We start from the raw sequence: 22,265 nt of genomic DNA on the forward strand, positions 1-22,265 counted from the left end.
GTTGCTCCGTGTGTGTTTATAATTCTTCTGACATTTGATTTCACTGCGTACGGTACTGCGTCTGCTAACCGTTTCATTAGCGGTATTAAGAGGTAGAATGCTGCTAATCGAAAATGATTGAAAGATCGACCGTTGTAGGCCGGCGTCACACGGTGGCAGCATGATTGCCACATTTAATAACCGTAATTATACAATTATCCGTGTGGCTAACTATGCTGATTGAGTGGGCAGCTGGTAGTAGTAGTAGTAGTAGTAGGCCAGGCGGTGCCAGCAGGACTGTAGTGCTTCGAATGGTCAAGGTCCTTTGAGGCACATTATGATCGTTGGTAGCAGCATAGAATGAAAGTGAGAGTCAAGGTCATTTTAACGTAATGGTTTGTTTTTGTTGACCTTTAGATTCAAGGGATAGTTTATTTTTCGTGGATTTTGATATTTAAAATGGAAATTCAACAGAGAACAACATGCTTAAGAAATTTTCAAGTTTGAATTTAATTCATAAATTTAAAGACACTCATACGTTTACGTTTCGTTTTCGACTCATCAGTGCGTCAGCAGATTATGTTGAACTGCTGACGCAAACCCCCGGATTAACATAATCCGCTGAGCAGACGTAAAGTTAATGCTAAAGACTGTTCCAGAAAGTATGAACGCAACCAAAAACCGCTGCCATTTCGCAATGGTTCAAAATCTGTCAATTTTTATGGCTGCGCCCTGTTGTTTACACTCTTCTCTAACCACTTGTGCAGTTGTTTATTCGTTTTCATTAGTTTGTTTAGGAATGCGTGGACTTTCAGCAGAACAACGTCGAAAAATTGTGTACAAATGGTGCACAGAACGCGGACTGTCACTGAGAAAGATAGCAAAAATAGAAGGAGTAAGTGAAAAAGCCGTGCGAAATGCAATTAGGAAGTTCGGTGAGGATAACACCTTTGAGGATAAACCGAAGCTCCTGCTAACCCTCAGTTGTATAAACGTATACTGAAGACGTTCGAGCAAAAGAAGGAGGTTTCCGTTCGGGATGTGGCCAACAAAGTGGGCACTTCGAAGTCTAATGCTCTTCGTGCTAAAGAACGTTTGAATCTTCGAGCCTATAAGAAGCAGAAACAACCAAAACGTAGTCCGAAAAAAAAGCATCGATCAGGCCGAGGGTTCGAAAGCTGTACAATACGATTCTCGCTGGAAATTTGAACTGTATAATCATGGACGACGAAACCTACGTCAAACTCAATTACAAATCCTTGCCGGGACCACAATATTATACGGTGCGATAAGGGCAATTTTTTTGTAAGAAAGCTATGGTCTGGCAAGCAATTTGTAGCTGCGGTAAGATTTCGAAACCCTTCATCACCACTGTTTCGAACGAAACTGACGAGCCAAGCTCAGTTGCTCAAAATTTCATACTTAAAATTTCTAACATTCTATAATTTATTAGTTTTATCAAAATTCATCGAAGAACATCGATGAAAAAAATAACAGAAACGAAAATGTGCATAAGACGACTTTCGAGCCAACTCAAACAAATTTTTATATCTGATTTGAATTTCATCCGAATCCGACTTTCGGTTCCATAGTTATAGGGTAAAGTGTGTTAAATATTGTAGACTGTCACTTGAAGCGGGGAAACAAAAACCGTAAAAATTTTTCCTAATTTTGACTGAAAACTACACAAATCGATAGCCATGTGCTCAAGAATGGATCTTACTCACTTTTTTTTCAGAGATTTCAGAAACGATATTTCCAATACCAACGATAGGTCTTATGGTCCTACCAAAAATTACTGCATATTTTCGGATACAATAAAAATTTACAGCTCTCGGGTTCCGGTGCCGGAAGTACCTACAATAGTGGAACTCGCTACTTTTTCTCGTGTTTTACTCTTTACTACTATTACTATTGGTTATACCATTTCGTGCACAAACAATCCCTTGGTTTCTTTTAAGAATTTTTGAATGGAATACCACAGTATTATATATAAGAATATGATTGCTATAAGAAATGCTTAATAACACCACTAGGTGGATTGAGACAGGTTTTTTTTAAATAATTGACAATTTCTATAAACGAGAGTTATACCAATGATTTTCACTAAATCTGTCAATTAAAATCTGCAATAAAAATTCTGAAATACCCCGTATCCAGTATTTACTACACCGAAAAAATTGACGTGAAACATTTTAAAATGATTTACAAAAAAAACATTTTTAATTTCGATAAAATTTTGCCCCAAGTGAATATGTTTCCTACCAATCGTTCATGCACTGCTTAATGGGTACCTTCAAGGTTAAAAACCCTGTTTTATTTCACCTAGTGGTGTAATGATGCCTTTCTCGTATTACTTATATTTTCAAAAATATCACTAAAACGTTAAAGATTTTATTTTCAAATTTGAATAAAGTCAAAATCTTTCTTTTCTACTTTAACCTTTCCAATTTGCAAATAGTTATCTCATGTTAATATAGAGTTAAATGTGGCAACGCGGCACATTATACAAAATTGTACAAAGAACACTGCGTGCTAGGCGGTGGTGTTTTTTTCTTCCGTACCAGCACGTACGAATGCGTACCGGTTTTGCATCATTTAGTATAACATTTAAAAGTTTTGATGCTCATTTCCCTATACTATCGGAAACAGAAGTCGGATCTGAATGAAATTGCAGAGTATCTTTCAAGACAATGAGAATCATGCTTCATGATATGTGAAATTTGGTTTAGCCGTTGCTGAAAAAGCGAAGTGAGTTCCATTTTTGGAGCTTTTCGTCACTATTAGTGGTGCTTTTGGAAACGGAAATAGTAGGTTTATATATCCACTAACTAGCAAGATCTGTAAACTAGATGAACTTGCCAGTAAGTTTTATAGAAATTTGCACCTAGTTTCGCCATCGTTTGTGAAAAAAACACTCAAGAAATTGACAATTTTCCACTTGTCGCGCTGTAAAACCGGAACCAGAAGTCGGATCTGAACCAAGCTTCTGAGGACTTTTATAAACAATTTCAAGGCCTTTCATTGGCATCTTAGGTTGTGAAAATCGGTTGAGAATTTTCCAAGAAGATTGAGTGCGCATTTTCACACATTATCTTCTTGTCCAAAATGATTTTTTTATCCGGTATCTTTTTATCGAAAAATGAACTAAACTGAAAGTCATAATCATAATCAAATTACACCGAATACCCTATTGCTAGTTGCCCGATATTTACAGGAAATATCAGTGCTGGATAAGAAAAAGTTTCTGTTAGAAAAACTTTTAGGGTAAGAAAAAAAGTGTTGCTAACCAAAACTTTTGTTGTTCATCACTGATACTTTTTGCACTTCGGATAAATAGAGATAGAGTATGCTGTGACTTCTCCACACAAATTGAGTTTGATTGGATTCTTGAATGATTATGACTTTCAGTTAAGTTTAGTTTTCGACAAAAAACACACTGAAAAAAAGTTCCGTTCGGACAATAAAAAGCTTTTGTTAGAAACATTTTAGTCCTTTGAAAGTGTCCATCTTGCAATGTAAGAACAGTTGGTAGGTAACTTCTTCGTAGTAGGAATTCAGTATTTTTGTTCGAAAATTTGACTGAGTTGGTAGAAAACCTTTTTGTAGGCTACAAACAGCTATTTAAAAAAAATTGTTTAAAAAAGTGGAGCCTTTTTCAAAAAGCAGTTCAAATTAAGATAAATTTTGGAAAAAAACAAAGTAATCAAAGTAACATTTAGGGACAAAGTCTACATTGTTTTCCATAAATACGTTTATTTCTTAAAGAAGTTTATACAAGTTTTTCGTCGCCGTAGCATCACTTTTACATAGAATTATAATCCTAATATAGTCACAACGGTTTTGAGTTTAATAAAACAAATTCCTTTTAGTTTTTAAATATCATATTACGTATTTCGTCATTTATTAATAAATATACTCAAGAATATTGTTTAAACCAAACGATTAACTGCTATAAATTATAAAATAAGCTGTTATTTTTATACATTGTTTTGATAGTTTCATAAACTATTTCGAGTTTGTTTGTATCGTTACATTTCTATTCAAATTTAGCTATTGGTTGAACTAATGGACGCAGTCTTAATAAGGTCAATTATTAAATTGAAACTCCAATTGTATTTATGAAATAATAAAGAAGTATGGAAGGTTAAGACAAGCAAACAAAGTCTACATGTTCAAAAAGTTTCATTCCAATCTAAGAGAGTGATGTCAATTGCGAATACGATTTAGCACAAAATTCGTCGTAACATTTGCTACAGAAACATGAATCGAATCCGTAACATTCTTAAATTGGGGTAAACGTTTCACCAAATAAAACACTCGGAATTTGAAATACTAATCACGTTATAAGTGCCACTTGAACCAATTAGTTCTGATTCCTGATTCCTGGGGATCGAACCCAGGTGGGCTGCGTGGAAGGCATCGACTAGTTCATCACTCTATACCCGTCATTAAATTAATTGTAATTCACCTAATGAGGCCTTTTCAATGAACGGCACTTTCGTGGCGTATTTTGCTTATGTTTTTGTGTAGCTTAAACGATATTTTATTCTGGATTCCTTTTTCGTGGAGTTTTATTTTCAGACATCATTCGACATCGCGAGTTAAAACACATTACAAGGTGATTTGATAGAACACCGTACATACACACTGTGTGCAGTCGGAGAAACTCACAATTTACTCACATTTTCAAGTCATTGTTCAATTTTCTCATCAACCGGTCTGCAAAGAGAAAAATATGACAAATGTAAATCTTAATTTGTTCCTCGTTTCTGAAGAAAAATCAAAGGAGGCGCAATTTTAATTTTTTGGTATTCCTTTAATGCTACATGCATACTTTGTACCTTTCTATATCGATTGGAGTATTGTCGTTGCTATCAAATATATCAATTTGTGATATTTTAAATGAAGTAAATTTTGAAATAAGTATAATTGAATTGATTAACTAATTGAATTCTCTCTCTCTGCTCTCTACCTGTTATCAATAAAACTGAAACACATCATACAATTCTGTTCGATTTAAAATTCCGCAGATTGTAAAAGTACATGATTTTGGTAATAGCATCATGAGCTCGAAGATCTAAGGTCTATTGAAAAGAAAGATCTTACGTTCCGGAAAGCAAACTTCCTTACATGAGCTACCAGATCTACGATCTCAGATCTCGTTTAAACGATTCATGCACGTCGCTCTGTACGACCTGCCCGCCAACTAACGGTTGTTCCCATCGCCGGTCGTCCATCGGTGGCCGTGTGGAGAAACTGCAACTGCATCGACCTTGAAACATTAACAAGCAATCTAGCCAGCTGCGTTCCCCCGCTATTCCCGTTGCTTTCACCGCACTGAAGCTAGTCTGGTCTACAATCCGATCTAATACACAATCATGGGAAAGCCCAAAAATGGTTCGTGGATGGAAAAAGATTCACTTTATTATCTCTTAATTGCATCGCGTGTTGCCCCTTGCACATGCACACAAACACACACACGAGCGCTTAGACTTGTCTGCCCCATCTACGAGTGATGTGATAATTTCTCCAGAATCAGCGCAGACAAGCTACGGGAGAAAAGCCATCCGGCTGCTACAGTTATGTTTTGATAATGATACCCTGTAAATAGGGGAGCTTGGGTTGTTGCAGTTACTATTAAACAATTTATTGTGTTGGAAAAAAGTTCTGAAAATATGCGACTTGTTCCAATTTCGTTAGTTGTTGTTATTAATTTTCCAGTGATCCCTCACTTGACTTTCAGTGAGTATCCAGCTTCCCTTTCCCCTACCGATCGGACAACGGATGGATGGTGATCAGATGAGACAATGATGCACTGTGACGTTGTGACGAGGGGAGTACAGCAAAATCGTAGCTGTCCAAGATTCTTGGTCCGATATTCCAACTGGAAAACTAAACGGCAGAAAAAACAGATCGCGAGAAATGATTTATAGGTTAGGTTGGAGCAGCGTTAGAAATTGTGGTTTCCTTCCAACCGCTGAAAATGGGAGAGAGTGCGGTGCAACAGGTTCAACTTCTGCATGATCCATTCTTCCGCAACCGGCTTTCGTCGCCGTCGTTAGCTGTTGGTTTATTTTATTGAATTGTAAATGCAATAAATTGTTACCATTATTGATTAATTGAACGGCGTGGCGGGCGGATACGGTTCGACCGAGTCGGTGACCGGCGAAGGAAGAGATAGTTTATTTTTCTTTCAAACGGTTTCCTTGTAAGCATGTGTGTGGCACCGAGCAATATTTCAGCGTACATCACCACAAATGTCATCCCATGCACCACATTCATTCGGATTAACGGGTTTCAATCCATCACCGTCATTGTCATGGACGCAGGCTTTGCGGTCTCAGGTTGTCAGGAGGGTCCCATACTGGATGGACAGTTTGAATGAGTGAGTGTGAGTAGATTGATTGGTTCTGGGTTTAGTTCAACATGATATCAGTCTAACATGGTAGAACATTTTACAAGAATAGTTATTTCAGAACTTTCAGAACTTCACGTTTCTCACATCATACGATTAGGATAATCATCTATAAAGATTGCCGTTCATTAGTTTTCTGTCTATCAACATCTTCATTTATTAATAATCTTTTCCTTACTAAAGTTTTACTATGTACCAAGTGGTAGACATTAACGAGTGGCGTCAACGATAAAGTATGACAGTGCAAATAAACAACAATCTGCCAAATTTTCTTTGAATCAGCAGCCTCTATTAGTTCAGATATACGTACGAAAATTCAGAAAATACGCTATGCTTCGGTAATTGCATCTATAAGTAGTACTCAAGAAACGTAAATTATGCATCAGTTTTGCAGTTCAAATAAAAATTTGGCGAAAAATAATCTCGGGACCGCCGAAATATATTGCACTCACTTAAATATTATGTTGACTCTTAGTACATTCATATTTAAGTAGATGCTTCAAACTGCAGAGCAAAACAGCCATTTGCTTTATTTTGACAATCGATTTTCGTTTACATGCTTGGCATCATGTTTAGTAACGAAAAAATCTATTTTCGTTCTCTCATAACACATTATTTTTTTAATGCAAATGGCGAAGAAAATCTAAGAACTAAATACTATGTGGCTACTGTTTATTAATATTGCAACTCCTGAATTCCGTTGTGGCCAAAACTCTTCTGTCGATGAAGATGCGATTATTTAGAACAGCGTCTACATGAGATCCTGCAGGACATAAATACGAACGCGGATGCACTTCAGAAGCGTGTTCAGTTATACTGATGCGAAATGGTGTCTATTGGTAATAATTATTACACGCCTGTGAACAAAATGGAGAGTCCGACAACGGACTGAAACCGACACAAGAGCTCTAAAGCGGTCTAGGGTTGCTCAATGGATCGAATAGGCCATAGCGTTCTGGGATAGACATAGCATGCGTTTCGTGGATTATCTCGGGAAGGGGAAAACCATAAACAGCATATACTACTGTACATTATTGAATCTATTGAATCTGTCTGCAATCGCTGTGATGTGATTCCACATGAAACGAAAAAAACGCTTCTACAAAAAACGTCTCTTTCTGGAACTGTTATCTTTTATTAAGGGGTTTTGGTACCGCATAGGTACCGTTTTGTGCTAAATATACATAACTAAAGACTGTCTCAGAAAGTATGGACGCACTTTAATTTCGCTGTAAATAATTCACAAGTGTTAGATATTCAAATTTTATTCGATATACTGATAATATTAGACTAGCTGGAACACCTTCTTGCGAACGTTCCTCATTAAATTCCGTACAGACTTCTTGGCGACAAGTTTTGACACTTTTTTCCAATCTTTTTCGAACTGTTGAATGGTTTCGGCTGCCGAGACATGTTTCCTAAGATGTGCCTTCGTTAATGCCCAAAATCCCTCAATTGGTCGAAGTTGTGAGCAATTTGGTGGATTCATGTCTTTTGGGACGAAAGTGGCAAGAAGCAAGATCTGGTCAGAAGACAACAGGATCCTTGTGGCTTCGAATCATGGGTAGAAATCGTTTTTGTAAACATTCCTTCATGTATATTTCGCTGTTCATTGAAGCAGTGGTGATGAAGGGTTTCGAAATCTTACCGCAGCTACAAATTGATTGCCAGACCATAGCTTTCTTACCCAATGTTTCGACTTCAATCGATGTCTCGGACTGGTTTAACACTTGCCCTTCTCGCACCGTATAATATTGTGGTCCCGGCAAGGATTTGTAATCGAGTTTCACGTAGGTTTCGTCGTCCATGATTATGCAGTTAAAATTTCCAGCAAGAATCGTATTGTACAGCTTCCGAACCCTCGGCCTGATCGATGCTTCTTGTTTCGGACTACGTTTTGGTTGTTTCTGCTTTGACTTCGAAGTGCCCACATTTTTGGCCACATCCCGAACTGAAACCTCCTTCTTTTGCTCAAACGCCTTTAGTATATGTTTATTCAACTGAGGGTTAGCAATTTTTCGACCGTTTTCGGTTTATCCTCAAAGGTGTTATCCTCACCGAACTTCCTGATTGCATTTCGCACGGCTTTTTCACTTATCCCTTCCATTTTTGCTATCTTTCTCAATGAAAGTCCGCGTTCTGTGCACCATTTGTACAAAATTTTTCGACGTTGTACTGCTGAAAGTCCGCGCATTTCGGAACAAACTAATGAAAACGAATAAACAACTGCACAAGTGGTTAGAGAAGAGTGTAAACAACAGGACGCAGCCATAAAAATTGACAGATTCTGAACCATTGCGAAATGGCAGCGGTGTTTGGTTGCGTCCATACTTTCTGGGATAGTCTTTAATCGACTGAGCCTCAGAAGCACACATCACTTGCTAGCTGTAGAATGTAAATTACTGTCAGAACCAGTTAAATTCATGCTAATCCAACATTAAGTAGTTACAATGACGAGACAAGCCACGAACAAAGTGCTTCTCAATCCTCGCTGGATGAAAAAAAAAAAGAAAAGAAAAAGAGCGACAACGAGATCAAATAATGAAAAAGTACGGGTGTGTAATGTCAGAGACATAACTGGATGTCGTGAATACAAATAAAACTGACACGATTTCCTTACACTTTCGAATTAGAATTGATTGTTGATCGATTGTGTGAATTGCGAAACTTTCCCCCTTTTCACTACTGAAATTTTAAACTATTTTTGACGTCGATTATCTTATATCGGATTTGCATATTTCATTGAAAGAAACCATCAAGATGCTGTACAGGATTCATTTCTGCCTTTTAGAAGGACCAAATTGTGGAATTCTCTACACGACAAAATTCCGATTCTTGAAATGAGCAAAACGAGTCATGATTTGGGGAAAATAATGTATTTTCATGTTATGATAATACACCATGATTAAAATATGTCGGATCATGATCCATTCGGACTGATTTCTATGAAATTTTAAAATCCCGTTAATAAATCGTCGCTCTAAGCTATCCATTATTAACAAACTTGCTATCTACAAGCAAATAGTATCACCAATGTTGTTATACGCTGTTCCTGTGTGGAAAACATGCGCTCGAACACATCAACTAAAACTACAGAGAGTCCAAACCCGCTTCTTAAAATTGATTTTAAATGTGCCAACCAGAACCAGCACAGTTGAGATCCATCAGTTAGCAAACATTGAACATGTTTTCACCAAAATCACCCAAAGCGCGGAGAAATTTGAAACAAGTACGTCACAGTCAGATGCTCTGCTAGTTCATGAACTTTTTATGTAGGTTAGTTAGGTAGGATATATTAATAATTATAAACAACATCAAAGCACTTAAGTGCTAATCTGTAAATAAATTATTTCTAAAATAATATTTGAATAACTGCAAACAAATGTTGAAAAATGTAAGCATAGCTGAAAAACTTGAAGTTGTATCCCCAAAACTGTAAAAATCGTGTAAGAAAAAACAAAAATCTGAATAAAGAAAATGTTATGGAAATAAATTAGGCGTAACACATTTGAAGTTGTTGGGTGTAACTTCAGGCGTGTTTCTGCTACGATGGAAATTTTTGCAACATAAATTCAGGCGTTATGTGTGATTTTTTGCAACGATGGGTTCAAAGTGATTTCCGGGTAGAAAATTAGAGTTACGAGCTTTGAAAGAAATGCATTTTTCAAGTAACACATTTTGGAACCATGATTAATTTTCGCGGGAGAAGAGTTATTGCTCATGATTTCATGATAAGTTAAAATGATTGGTTTCATGATTTTCTAATCATAACAGCAGTAACGGATTTCTTTCCGTGTACGATATTTAGCACAGTTCGGAACATTTATCTCGAACGATTTTAGCACAGCGAAAAGTTCACAAAGCAAATCAAATTATTTTGAATTTTCACTAAACTGATGATTTCTACCTTCAATTTGCAAAGTAGTAATCTTAATAGTTCTTTAGATAACATTTAGAGCCATTAGAACGGCTGATTTTATAAAATGTTGTCCATTTTTCGTTTCTTGTTTTCTTTCTCTCCAATGCAAACGACCAGCAGCTGATGCAATCGTTCTTGCTTGAGTTGAAACTAGCTTTGCGAACAATCCGACACATCCGCTCACAGTGCCAAATGATGCGAAATTGGTTTAATGCGTCTTCTCGCCTTGACGACCGGAAGAATTCGCAATGAGAACTACGACCTGAGCGTTTGAGGTTTTTAACCACGCAGAAGGTGCGCTCTCCGATGCCACTGTTTGAATGCGTCTTCCCGCCCTGACGTCTACTTTCATCCAACGCACAAGAAGAAATGATCGATTTTCGACCACGGATCTCCTTTTATAACGTTCAGTTGAAGATATGTGCCTGACTACCTCAAAATCGTCGTCCTTGCGCGAAAACCCCAAGCAAAAGTAAAAAGTTTTCAGAAAACTTAATTTTTGAGTTTTTCATATTTTCATGAAATAGTGAATGAATTATGTTGCTGCCATCAATACAAGTTGAGATATTCACGATTAAGTTCTGCCCATTCTTTCATATGGCTAATTTTGAAAAGGCGCCCCATAGTAAAATAAGTCGTATTCACGACAAAATTAATTTCATCTAACCAAAAACAGGGCTCAATCGGCCACATAAAGCTTGTATGCGAATTAACCTGATTTAAAATATCTATTAAATAAAAACTAAGTCACTACAAAAGCAATTTTCCGTCATAAGTCCTTTTAAATTGCTTCGTATAGGAGAGATTAGTCACAGGTAAAAATCAAATTTTAGTGTGTACAAAATTCCTTACTATTTAAGAATTGTGTCGGTTATCTTCAGAAACTTTAGTTCTTTAAATTTCATGTGCGAATTTCTTGAAAGTGACTATTACGTCTAGAAGAAAATGGACAAATTTATTGCTTTAAATCTGTAAAACCACAATCTAGTGTTTAAATGATAACTCTTTCATCACTTATCTGTAGTTTTGCAAATTGTCAGTTACTCATCAAGAAGAACACCAAGGTCTTTAACACACCTTGACTATCGGGGATCCTTCCAGAAAGTATTCTAAATGAAATGACGCTTTTTTTTCGAGAGCGCATTTGTCTGGATTCAATTTCATACGGTTGACTTAACAGCACTCCGCGAAGTTCGACAACTGTCGTTCTAGGAAACCTGCAACTTCTAGATTTCGAATGTAATAATAGATTTTAACATCATTAGCAAACGATAGACGAAGGCCCTCTAGAGTAAAGTTGACATCGTTGAAGTACAGTAAAAATATTAAAGGCCCGAGATGTCTACCCTGCGGGATTACGGATCGTTCCAATTTAGCAATTGTTATATCGTGGTTAATTACATTTTTTATATAGTGCCACTAAATCTAGGCTTTGTTATGTATCGTCAGTGCAGCATGCGTTTCGAAAGGTTACCTTGAAGAAATATGCAAAAGTTTCGTGCGACATGTGAGATACCATCCGATCGAGGCTGAGAGTTTAACCAAATTTATGTTTCCAGTGTAGTCTTAATCCATTCCACCTAAGCGTCCTTGGAATTCCATAAACGGCATGCCATCTAGCGCACAATCTATTATTGATCTTTCGACTGGAAATTAATCACCATCTCATGGGTGAACTGATAATCGCCATTCCCGACACTGTCGCTGTGGCTATTTATTGCATTATTGGCGCAGTAAAAGGTTCTTCAAATTGATGAATCGCTTATCGTGGCTCTATCGCTCCATCTTCAGCTATCGAGAAAGCAATAAAAATACAACATATTTGTTCGCTCCCGTTCGTTTCGAATGCCATCCAGCCACTGGAGAGCATTGCCGGCTTTGATCTGAACCGCCAAAGTCAACCTGCCGACTAACTGTCAGACTGGTAATGCTTATCTTCACCCACCGAAAGATGAGTGCCGCATCCCAAAAATGAATCTCCGAGCGGTCGGTGGTGGCACGAAGTCATCCTTTCTCAACGCCCCCCCCCGTCTCCCCCCCCCCGTCCCCCCCGCCAGATGCTGACCGCATTGCGCGCGAGAGTTTCGCATATCTCATTTCAGCACGAAACTTGGTTGTTTTTTTTTACCCACGCCTTCCGACCGATCCACCCATACGACGTGCGTTCTGAATAATTTAGGTCTTCGGCAAGCAAGTGCCGGACTCCAATTGGTACCGAGTGTGCCAAAAGCCAACGGTTAATTTCGCATTTCACTTCCCTAGCCGCAAACGATCGGGAGGTGCCTTTTCTGGATCGCTCCAGTCTGCACACGAAAGGAAGCCCCTGTTTCTATTTGCACCGTTGGTTGCAAATCCCATCGATCTTCCTCCCGGTTGCGTGGAACTTTTATCTAATCGTGATTGATTCCCGATTCGAGTTCAATTAATTCCCTTCGGACGCTCCGTATAGGAGAATAACGACCGCTAGGAAAGGGGGGCCTGGAAAGCCGACAGGAATATTATAATGCACTTTCACAGTTGCGTATGGCCTGACTATGGAATTAGTGATGCTAAAACGTTAGCAGTTACGCCGGATGCTGTAGTCTTGTGATGTGTGGGGCACGCAGAGCGATGTTGTGTAAGTTGAAACATATGTGCAACTCTTCAGCTGTCAGCTACTGGTTTTTTCCTTCTCCCGAATCATTTACATTTCGATCTGTACTAGAAGGTAAGGAGGCTCTGACCGAGGCAGGCCGGTTGTTGTGGGTAAATATAAATTTCTCGCATTCATGATGCTTAATTTTTGCATAAACAAATAAATATCTGGCGGAGGGAATAATTTATCGCAAGTACCATTGGCGCTGATGATGGTTGCCCTCTGTGGGTTGCCAAATGGGAGCTAATAAAATTCAATGATATGGTTTCTAATGAGCTATGAATTACAAATGTTGCTGGGAAAATAACGACGCTTCGGTAGTGAGTTGTTGGCTATGAATTTGAGTTTGAGATCAGATGACTGACGTTAGCAGATCGTTGCAGCATTGATGAATGAATATTAATAAATGATCGCAGCTTTGTAGAACAATGAATCACAAACTTGAAGCAGTTTGTAATAATTACGTTACTTCGGTGATGGGTTGCATTCAATGCAAGAAATTATCCAGCTTAAGAAGAAATTTCATTTAGTTGCAAAACCAGAAAATATTAGATACAATCTGTCAATGACATTTGACGTTTCTGGTACGGCAAGCGCCACTTCGAACTGTTTCCGCTACTGCAAGCTTCCTACGTATGAAACATTTGCCACAATGAAATCTAATGTCCGCCATTTACGGATGTAGGAAGCTTTCAGACTGGGCCTCATTAAGAAAATATTATTCCATTTTGCGTTATTCGCTGGAGACAGTTGTACACATTTCAGTAAAGTAGTTGATTATCGGTTTGTTAGGTAAATCAGTTGAGTGTATTTTGCTGCGACAGAGTATGTGAACAGGGGAAGAAGGAAGACTGCGTGATGTGACAGATATACATTTTTTTACGATTCATTGGACAGCTCACTTCATAGTAGGTCGATAAATAATAAAGTTACGGACTGCATGGGCATATGACTCCTAACTGTAAGGCGTTTGAACAAAGAATAAGGTACTATTCGCTTACGAAGAGGAACAACCCAATTGTAAAGTCAACTTCATGCGCAAACATTGATTAAAAGACATGTAAATTATTTTAAAGTCGACTTGACCATCTCTTATTGCTAATGCCTTTACCGACTGGATCAGAAACTATTAGGATAAACTTCACTTACTGTTCTTCGGTGGTAGCGTCAAAAAATCCGTTTGTTAAATCAAAAATATTTTAGTGCTTACTATTTGTTTTGTTTTTGGTTATAGATGGCTTCTTAGTATGGATTTACCGTAAAAAGTAGGTTGCTTACATATATAACAATGAATTAACTGAATCTCGTACATTACCAGTGATTTGCAAGGAAAGTTTTTATCAAGTACCATACAAGAAGGAATGGTCTTATGTGATGACATCCGCATTTGCCCCATATCAATGTCCAATTAAGATGTTCTACTTCTTTTTTCGTCTACGCAAAGGTTTAGACTAAATCAAAGCCGAACGGCGAAACTATGATTTCAGAAGATAGGTAGAGAGATTCTTTCGAGATATCTAGGATACAGACTGATGTATGACAAGACGTAAAAAAATCAATTATTCAAAAATTGTTGCTCAAAATTCGAATTCATTATCCAATTAGGAAACGTTTTTTAAACCATCTAATGGTGTAATGATGCCTTTCTCATACTACTTATATTTTCAAAAACATCACTAGAAGATTCTGTCAAGATTTTTTTTTCAAACTCGAATAAAATCAAAAACTTTCTTTGGATATACACTACCATAACCTTTTCAATTTGTTAACAGTTATGTCAAGTTAAAGCAAAGTCAAAAGCAAAGTCTCGGCAATACATTCCTTTTGTGGAATTTGGCCTTTCTGTTTCAACAGACTTCGCAGCCGATTCTTAGTGTACAGGATCATTGCATGGCTAGTACTATGGATCCTACTGACACTAAGAACCCTTCCAGGTCGGGGCTCGAACATACGACATCTGGCTTGTAAGATCAGCGTCCTATGCACTGAACCGCGAACCCGGGACGTTATGTCAAGTTAATATAGATTAAAATGTGGCAACCCTGTACGCTACAAAAAGTTGAACAAAGCACGCTGTGTGCTTGGCGTTGGTGTTTTCTTCTCCCGTACAGGCACGTATCGATACATACCGGGCTTGAATCATTTTGTATGACAGTTTAAAAGTTTTGACACTAATCCCCCTATAATTTCGGAATCCGAAGTCGGAACTGGATGAAATTGCGCAGTATCTTTTAAAACACTGAGAGCTTTAATTTGAATCATGATTCGTGAAAATCGATTCAACCGTTACTGAGAAATCGAAGTGAGTTCCATTTTTGGAACATTCGTTTCTATGCATTCCCTTTCGTTCATCTTCATCTTCTATGATTTTAACTGTTTTCGTCTTATATCGTTATTATTTTCTATTGTCTATCACACTTGCTTTAATTCTTTATTTAATTCTGCCATTACTTTTTTCATCTTTAATTTTATTCGATTTTACATTCTAGTTTCTATCGTCATTACATTGTGACTTTTTGTCATTACTTTATTCCATACTTATTTCCATTCGGCCGTAGTCTCTTCCGTTCCTTTTTTTCCGTCATTACTTCTTTATTTTTTATTTTCTTTCAATTTTACATTCTCTCAAATTTCTTCATATTCACTTTGTTTTAAATTATTTTCTCTCGTTTTTACTTTCTATGCATTCCTTCTTGCTCATCTTCATCTTCTTTGGTTTTAACTGTTTTCGTTTCATTCAGGGGTTAGGCTCATAACCGATTTGAATCTTTTTTACGTTTCGTCTTTGACTCGTTAGTGCGGAACCTTCACTTTAGCGTGCTTAGCGGTTCAAAGTTAAACTGCTTAAGTTTGCACTAAGCAGTTAAATTTGAACTGCTCTGCACTGACGAGTCTAAGACAGAACGTAAAGAAAATTAAAAACGGTTATGTACCTAAGCACAAACATTTGCTAACCCTTAATGACCATACCTGAATCGGCTAGTATAAGCCGAAATCTAATCTAGTAATAAAAATCGTTTTTATTTTCGATTGTTATTCCTAGATTTACGCCATTACTTTCCTTCATTTGTACTCTCTTAAGTCAATAATTTTTTGTCGTCTTAAATTGCTTTTGTATTTCTTTACCTTAGTCTTTTCCTTTTTTTCTATCGTTCGTGCCATCATTCGCCCTTATTTACATTCTTTTTCATTTTCATTTGGCGTTATTTTATTTCGATTTCATTTCTTTTCGTTCTAACTACTTCTTCAAAGATTGTATTGTTAGGTATTTTACTGATCACTTTCTATTATTTTTACTATTCATTCGTCACTCTCTACTCTAAACAATCCTCTGGATTGTTTACCCTATAATCTATCACTGTTTCTTTTATGTCTTTGCCTTCACTTGTTCTTGTTCTTTTTTATTCTTTTAAGACTTTACCATCACTTGTATTCACTCTCGTTAACCATTACTTTCCTTCGTCATTACTGTATTTCGTCTTTTTTTACGACTTCAATTTCTTTCGACTTAACTCGCTTCATTCTTTTTTCTGTTCGATTTTTTCCCCGAGTAATTACGTTCTACAATCTAGTTTTCTTTAGGTTTCTGGTTTGATTTCTCTTTTCTTTCGTTTATGATATGTTCTCTATTTATGCTCGAACAAACTATGAAGATTCTTTGTGGTTCGATTCTATGATATTCATTTCATTCTATGATATTCTACGTTGAGAATCGGCTGCAAATTCTGACGAACCAAAATAGATAAATTCTAAAATTGGAATGCAACAGCACAACTCGGTTTTGCTTTAGATTTTGATGGTAATGGATTTACACCAATGTTTATGGATCCAGCTAGAAAAAATTAGCCCTGGTTGGCGGTTCAATGCATACGGCGCCGGTCTTACAAGCCAGTTGTCAAGCGTTCTGGAGCCCCGACCTGGAAGGATTCATAGTGTCAGTAGGATCGTAGTACTAGCCATGCAATGATTCTGTACACTTAGTATCGGCTGCGAAAATGGTCAGCTTCTCGTCAATAGTCAATTTTCGAAGGAATACAGGTTGAACTAAAAGAAATTCTATGTTCGAAAACTCTGGAAATGTACAAATGCGGTTAAGTTGTATTTCAATCTCGATATAAAATGTGACCTTATGACCTTTTCACAAACAAATATTCTCATTACAGAATCATCGACTTTCTTTCGACTTCTATCGTTAGTCGGGTAGAGACATTCGAGATTCTCTTTAAAATTGCAAAGATAAAAGATACGCATTTTGAAAACTCGTATGCATGGTTACAATGAACAACATATTTTAAATCAAAATTAATTGTAAATGATCTGATTCCTAGAAGAAAATGACAAACAATCAAACATTCCTACCACGCGGAACTGGGTGATCTCCATCATCTAGGAATCTTTCCACACCGGTTAGTACGAGCTCGAACTGACAATCGAATGATTAAACACTCATCGAACCACGTAACCTACCCTGCATACCCAACCCGCTTGCAATTGTCCGCTACTTTACTGCCAATCTATTAGTCCTTCGCACGATTCTCATTAACCATGTCCATAGTTCTCGTTACACTAAAAGTGAGAAATAGCAACTTTGCACACCTCGCTCCGGGTTGTCTTTTTACGGGTAGCGTAGAGCCACCAGAAGCAGACAGGGGGCGACCTTTTCAGAGCGCATAACAGGCGAAACGCGAACGCACCCCCACTGGGGCAATCTGCAGACTGAACTGAATACGGATCAGTGGAAGATGTCGGACGTGGGTGTGATGGGTTTGCTGTATGACGGGACAATTTGAAACGTAATGTTCACCCCAAGCTGTGTTGTTGTTTTAGGTGCGAGAATTTACGTACTTATCGAAAAATGTGCGGGTTTAATGAGAAACGTACACTTCTCTCTTCGATCGGTACGCAGCAGCAGCTCAGCTGCTGGTAAATTTTGCAATATCCATTCGTCCTGCTGGTTAGAGTGATCAGTTCGGCAGAGGAAGCGTGAAATATTGCGATTACAACGCTGGTTATCCCCAAGAGCCAACTAGCAGAGTAACTATTCCAAACAACCTCATAGCTTGTACCGTTCGGTTAAAGACCGCAACGGGTCGTCTCGCGATTAGAGTGTGGTCTGACTTGGTGCATGTGAAGAGGTTAAGGCGAGATGATTTGAAGCACTTCACAGCACACAATCGCCCTTTCAAGACTTTTCGAAGTGTTAGCTCTACAAACAACAATCAATCCGGATGCGAATTAATCCAGCTGTCTATCTGGAATCTCATTCTGGCATGGTGCAAGAACTTACCGCAGGCGAGGGCTACTTCGGGTCAACACCAAATCCAAGGTTTCCCGTCGATACCGATAAAACATGCCTCGTGAAGTGGAAACTCCACTCACAGCTGGGGGCAATGGCATTAACAAAAAGTTAATTCACTCTAAGAACGGTGGCTTTGTTTGATATCCTGTTTATTTTATTAAAAGAGGTTGGATTAAGACCGCAGTCACGAGACTGTCAGCGAGTCGGGTGTCAGGTTGAAAGTGAAACCAGACAGGATAATCGTTTCCCGTTGTGTGAGGCGGATTGAATGCGATAATCTACCTACTTCGTGGATCCAGAGACTGGAGCAACCAACCAACCAACCAACCCACAGTGTGAACTCATTTCGTTTACCGGGCAGCACTGCAAAAATGCGGTTCCGTTCCGTGCATCTGTCTTTGGTCGCCGGCCGAACAGGTTGATACGAATTGAAGTGACATTTCGTGACAAGGAAACCTTACAACGCGGGAACGACCATCGCATTGCTAACCCGAAGACGCCATTCATAGCGCATTTGCGTCTCCGATGGATTGTGCTAAATATTTCAGTGGGATTTTTAGTAGTAGCTAAATATTTCATTGTTGCAGTTCAGCACGGGGTGTCATTAGACATAGCAACCCTTGGAAGTAGATTTAATTTTTTTTCAATGTTTTCGAAGGCTTACAGTAGTTTTTTTTCCTTCTTCCGTGTTATTGTTTTTCGTTGGCTGAATCGCGGGACCAGTTTGGTATTGAATTATCGAGGTAATTTTCGCCAAAAACAAACTCACTTCCACACCATCCGTAACCAGTAACCTGAAGAATGCATCAATAACTCTTCGCAAGACAACATGACAGTCAGTGGCACCAGCAGCCTTGCTGCGGTCGTTGTAGAAAGTGGTCTCGCATCGATCCGTCCGTGTCCGGGCGTAAACACGACCGACCGGGTGGAAACTCCTTCTTCCTGCTTACTGCTACACCAAACGCGACAGCACGGTATTCGGGAATAATATCCATAAATTATTGTCTGTTAACTGTTTCATAAATTTCTGGGCCTTCCCGTTTGCACCCTTTGGCACCAGAGGGCAGCAGACATACAAATTTGTAGTGAACCTTGTAGACTGTCAGCTCGAGAGTCGGTAAGGCTGCGGAGGCAGATCTTGTTTAGTCCGGTGCTGCTGTTTTGATCGTTGGGATCACGGAAGGTCCTGACAGTAAGAGGTCCGGACTGGACCTCAACCAGAGACAGAGAGAGAGAGAGAGAAAAAAAGTACAATAATAATAAATGGAACAGTTCGCGTGCTAGGGTGCTGTTTTCATTATCGGAGCTGCTTAATTAATTTCTACTTTGGTCAGGTCGCGTCGAAGAATGTACGACAACTGGCTACGAATGTCCTTCCATAGAGGTATGAAGGTTGCAGCCCGAAGGGTCCACAGCGCCGAACAAATGTGCGATGGGGACTGTGTTTCGATTAGCAATTTTAATTTTCACTGCTGCCGTTCGCGGGATGACGATGGACTTTATCTGAGGTTGTCGATTCGATCAGAAACAATATCTTCTGGCAGAATCTGTGGATGTGAATTGTTTTTTTTTCTTTTTCACTCGCTCCGATCGCATCAGCCTATTCGAAATATGTAGCCGGGATTCTAGGATGAGGTCTCATTTGTTATTCTGCACGAAGCGGGTCAAAAATCTCTCGTCGATGTCGCGTGGGCATTTACCTTGATTGCCTACAGAATTCCGATCCGGAGGGGAACTGAACAGAACTTGAAAATTTATTCGGATGAAAATGAATGTACGCAAAGATTGTATAATAATTGTGATTTTTTTTGTTTGAAATCCCAATTCCAAAACTTAATCCTGTCATACTGAATGTTTCCCTTTCTTGTGTTCTTTCAGGACGAACAGCTGAGTACGGGGGGTAACAGCCCGCCAGCTAGCGGCAACAGTGTGTCCTCCATGCTCCAGCACTCCAACGGTAGCGGTAGCGTACTGCAGCCCGCTGGTCATCCGGGAGGAGGAGGACTAGCCGGTGGTCACAACATACCAGGACTGCCGGGGATTGGACCACAGAACAATAGCAACCTAACCCAGGCCGGACTGGAGGAGTACAGCAGATCGTACTACGAGCAAACAATGTATCACCACCAGAAGCAGTCCTCGTACGCCCAATCCGAAGGATACCACAGCTACGTGTCCAGTTCGGATTCCAGCTCGACGCCATTTCTCGATCGGTGAGTATTTTGCAGCTTTTTATTCATGCCGTGTTTATTTTAATGCTGCCTATCGGCCGGTGTCGATCTGGGGCCAGACATCACTTTGAGCAAAATTACAATCATTATAAGACTTAACATTCTTGCGAATTGAACGTAATTCCTAGAGCGGTGAGACCGAGATCGCTAAGCTTATGAACACGATCATAAATCTGCGTTAATATGAGTTTTTTGTGTTAATGTAGTCATCTCTGCATACGATGCCGTGGCGTGTAGAGGCTTCTGTTGTTGGGTGACCAGAACGGAAAAGTTCATTTGTATTCAGCAGCGCCGGGCAGGTTTGCCTTGGTCCGCTGAAATTCGTTTCAACAATCGATGTATGAAGAAGAACCGGACTCAATGGTTCTCAGTGGGAGATTGCTGTCCCCGATAACGGTCTTGGACGAAAGATATGCGAATGTTCTTGCTGTTCTAGATTGCAAAATAAGATTGTTGTATGCTGTTGGAGTAATTATACATTTCGACCGGCTGCTGGTCGATTCATACGGGGAGTGGTTTTCCGAGGAAAGATTTCTAGAGTCGTTCGTGAATATCGTTCGATCTTCTGTTTGACTGAAAGTTACTTTGCTTCGTTCTGCTCTCATTTCTATTCACTCCATTTACTCTTTGCCAAACTTGTCTGATAGGAATTTTTACCTGCGCAAGCCAACAAGGATAGCTAAACAGTAGTATGAATTATAAGCAATCTCTTACTGATATCATGAGATCAACTTAAAATCTTTGTTATTGGGTCTTTCATTTCTCAGAAACTTTATCGTTCTTTAGTAATACTTTAGGACAAGTTGAAACAAACAAAAAATACAAACTCGTTTTTGCATTAGATTTGAAAGGTTGAACCACTTTAGATTACGGTGCGTTTTGTTGAGACGATGGTTTTAGTGGATTAGACATCGATTTCATCATATTTCTCGCATGCTAACTGAGATCTGCTCCGAGTAGAAATAAACGAATAAGATGAATTTCTCAAACCTCTCTTACTTTTTTTGAAAAACTACAACTGATCTAACTTTGTTATAGGAATTGCCGAAGACAGTAATTTACTCTAATCAACTAACGAATACTTCTTGGTTAATATACACGACTTCTTTAATATGGTAGTTATTTCTTATTTATTCACACTCTAGGCAGCCGTCCACCGAGAGCAAATGTGAAGTTTTCCAAAAAATGACAATTCGATGAAGATTTCTTCGAATATGGACATTTCAGTATCTTTCTTCCGACAATAAAGAGATCGATCGATTTTTTTAAAAGATTTATTTTTAATATTTTGATAATATGCAGTTGACGTTTAGCTTTTGAATAACCACCGGAGCACCGACCTTTCAAGCAGGAACAAATAACCAAAAAAAAAGCAAATCTTGGGTATTACATTCCTTTTGTGGAATTTCACCTTCTGTTTCAACAGACTTCAGAGCCGTTTCGCAGTGTACCAAATCACTGGATGGCTAGTACTTCGATCCTACTGAAATTAGGAATCCTTCCAGGTTTGGGATTCAAACGAACGACAACTGGCCTGTAAGACCAGTGCCATGTGCATTGAACCGCCAACCAGGGGCAGGAAGAAAGACAAAAGTATTTTTTATATGGGGAATGCGTACCGCATAAAATATTAAAATAATTCAAAAATTCGCATGAAAATGCATAACTTTCTATTGAAAAATCCGGTTAACTTTGAAAATTAAAAAAAAAAAACCACATAACCTTAGAATTTGAATAGAAATTACCTACATTTCACATTTCCGCTCCTTCTTGAACACTATTAC

At 38.6% G+C, this 22,265-nt stretch overlaps 1 protein-coding gene across 5 annotated transcripts in view; it reads left to right on the forward strand.

Annotated features, from left to right (window-relative positions):
* Window positions 1-22,265, forward strand: part of LOC131431478 (protein Shroom) — a 547,622-nt gene that overhangs the window by 170,947 nt on the left and 354,410 nt on the right. For all 5 annotated transcript variants that reach the window (XM_058597214.1, XM_058597217.1, XM_058597216.1 and 2 more), the window contains exon 3: window positions 20,129-20,463. In XM_058597214.1, coding sequence (XP_058453197.1) covers window positions 20,129-20,463 — 335 coding nt within the window. The remainder of the gene's footprint in view (window positions 1-20,128; window positions 20,464-22,265) is intronic.

Source organism: Malaya genurostris, chromosome 2 (genome assembly GCF_030247185.1).
Source record: "Malaya genurostris strain Urasoe2022 chromosome 2, Malgen_1.1, whole genome shotgun sequence".
Taxonomy (NCBI): Eukaryota; Metazoa; Arthropoda; class Insecta; order Diptera; family Culicidae; genus Malaya; species Malaya genurostris.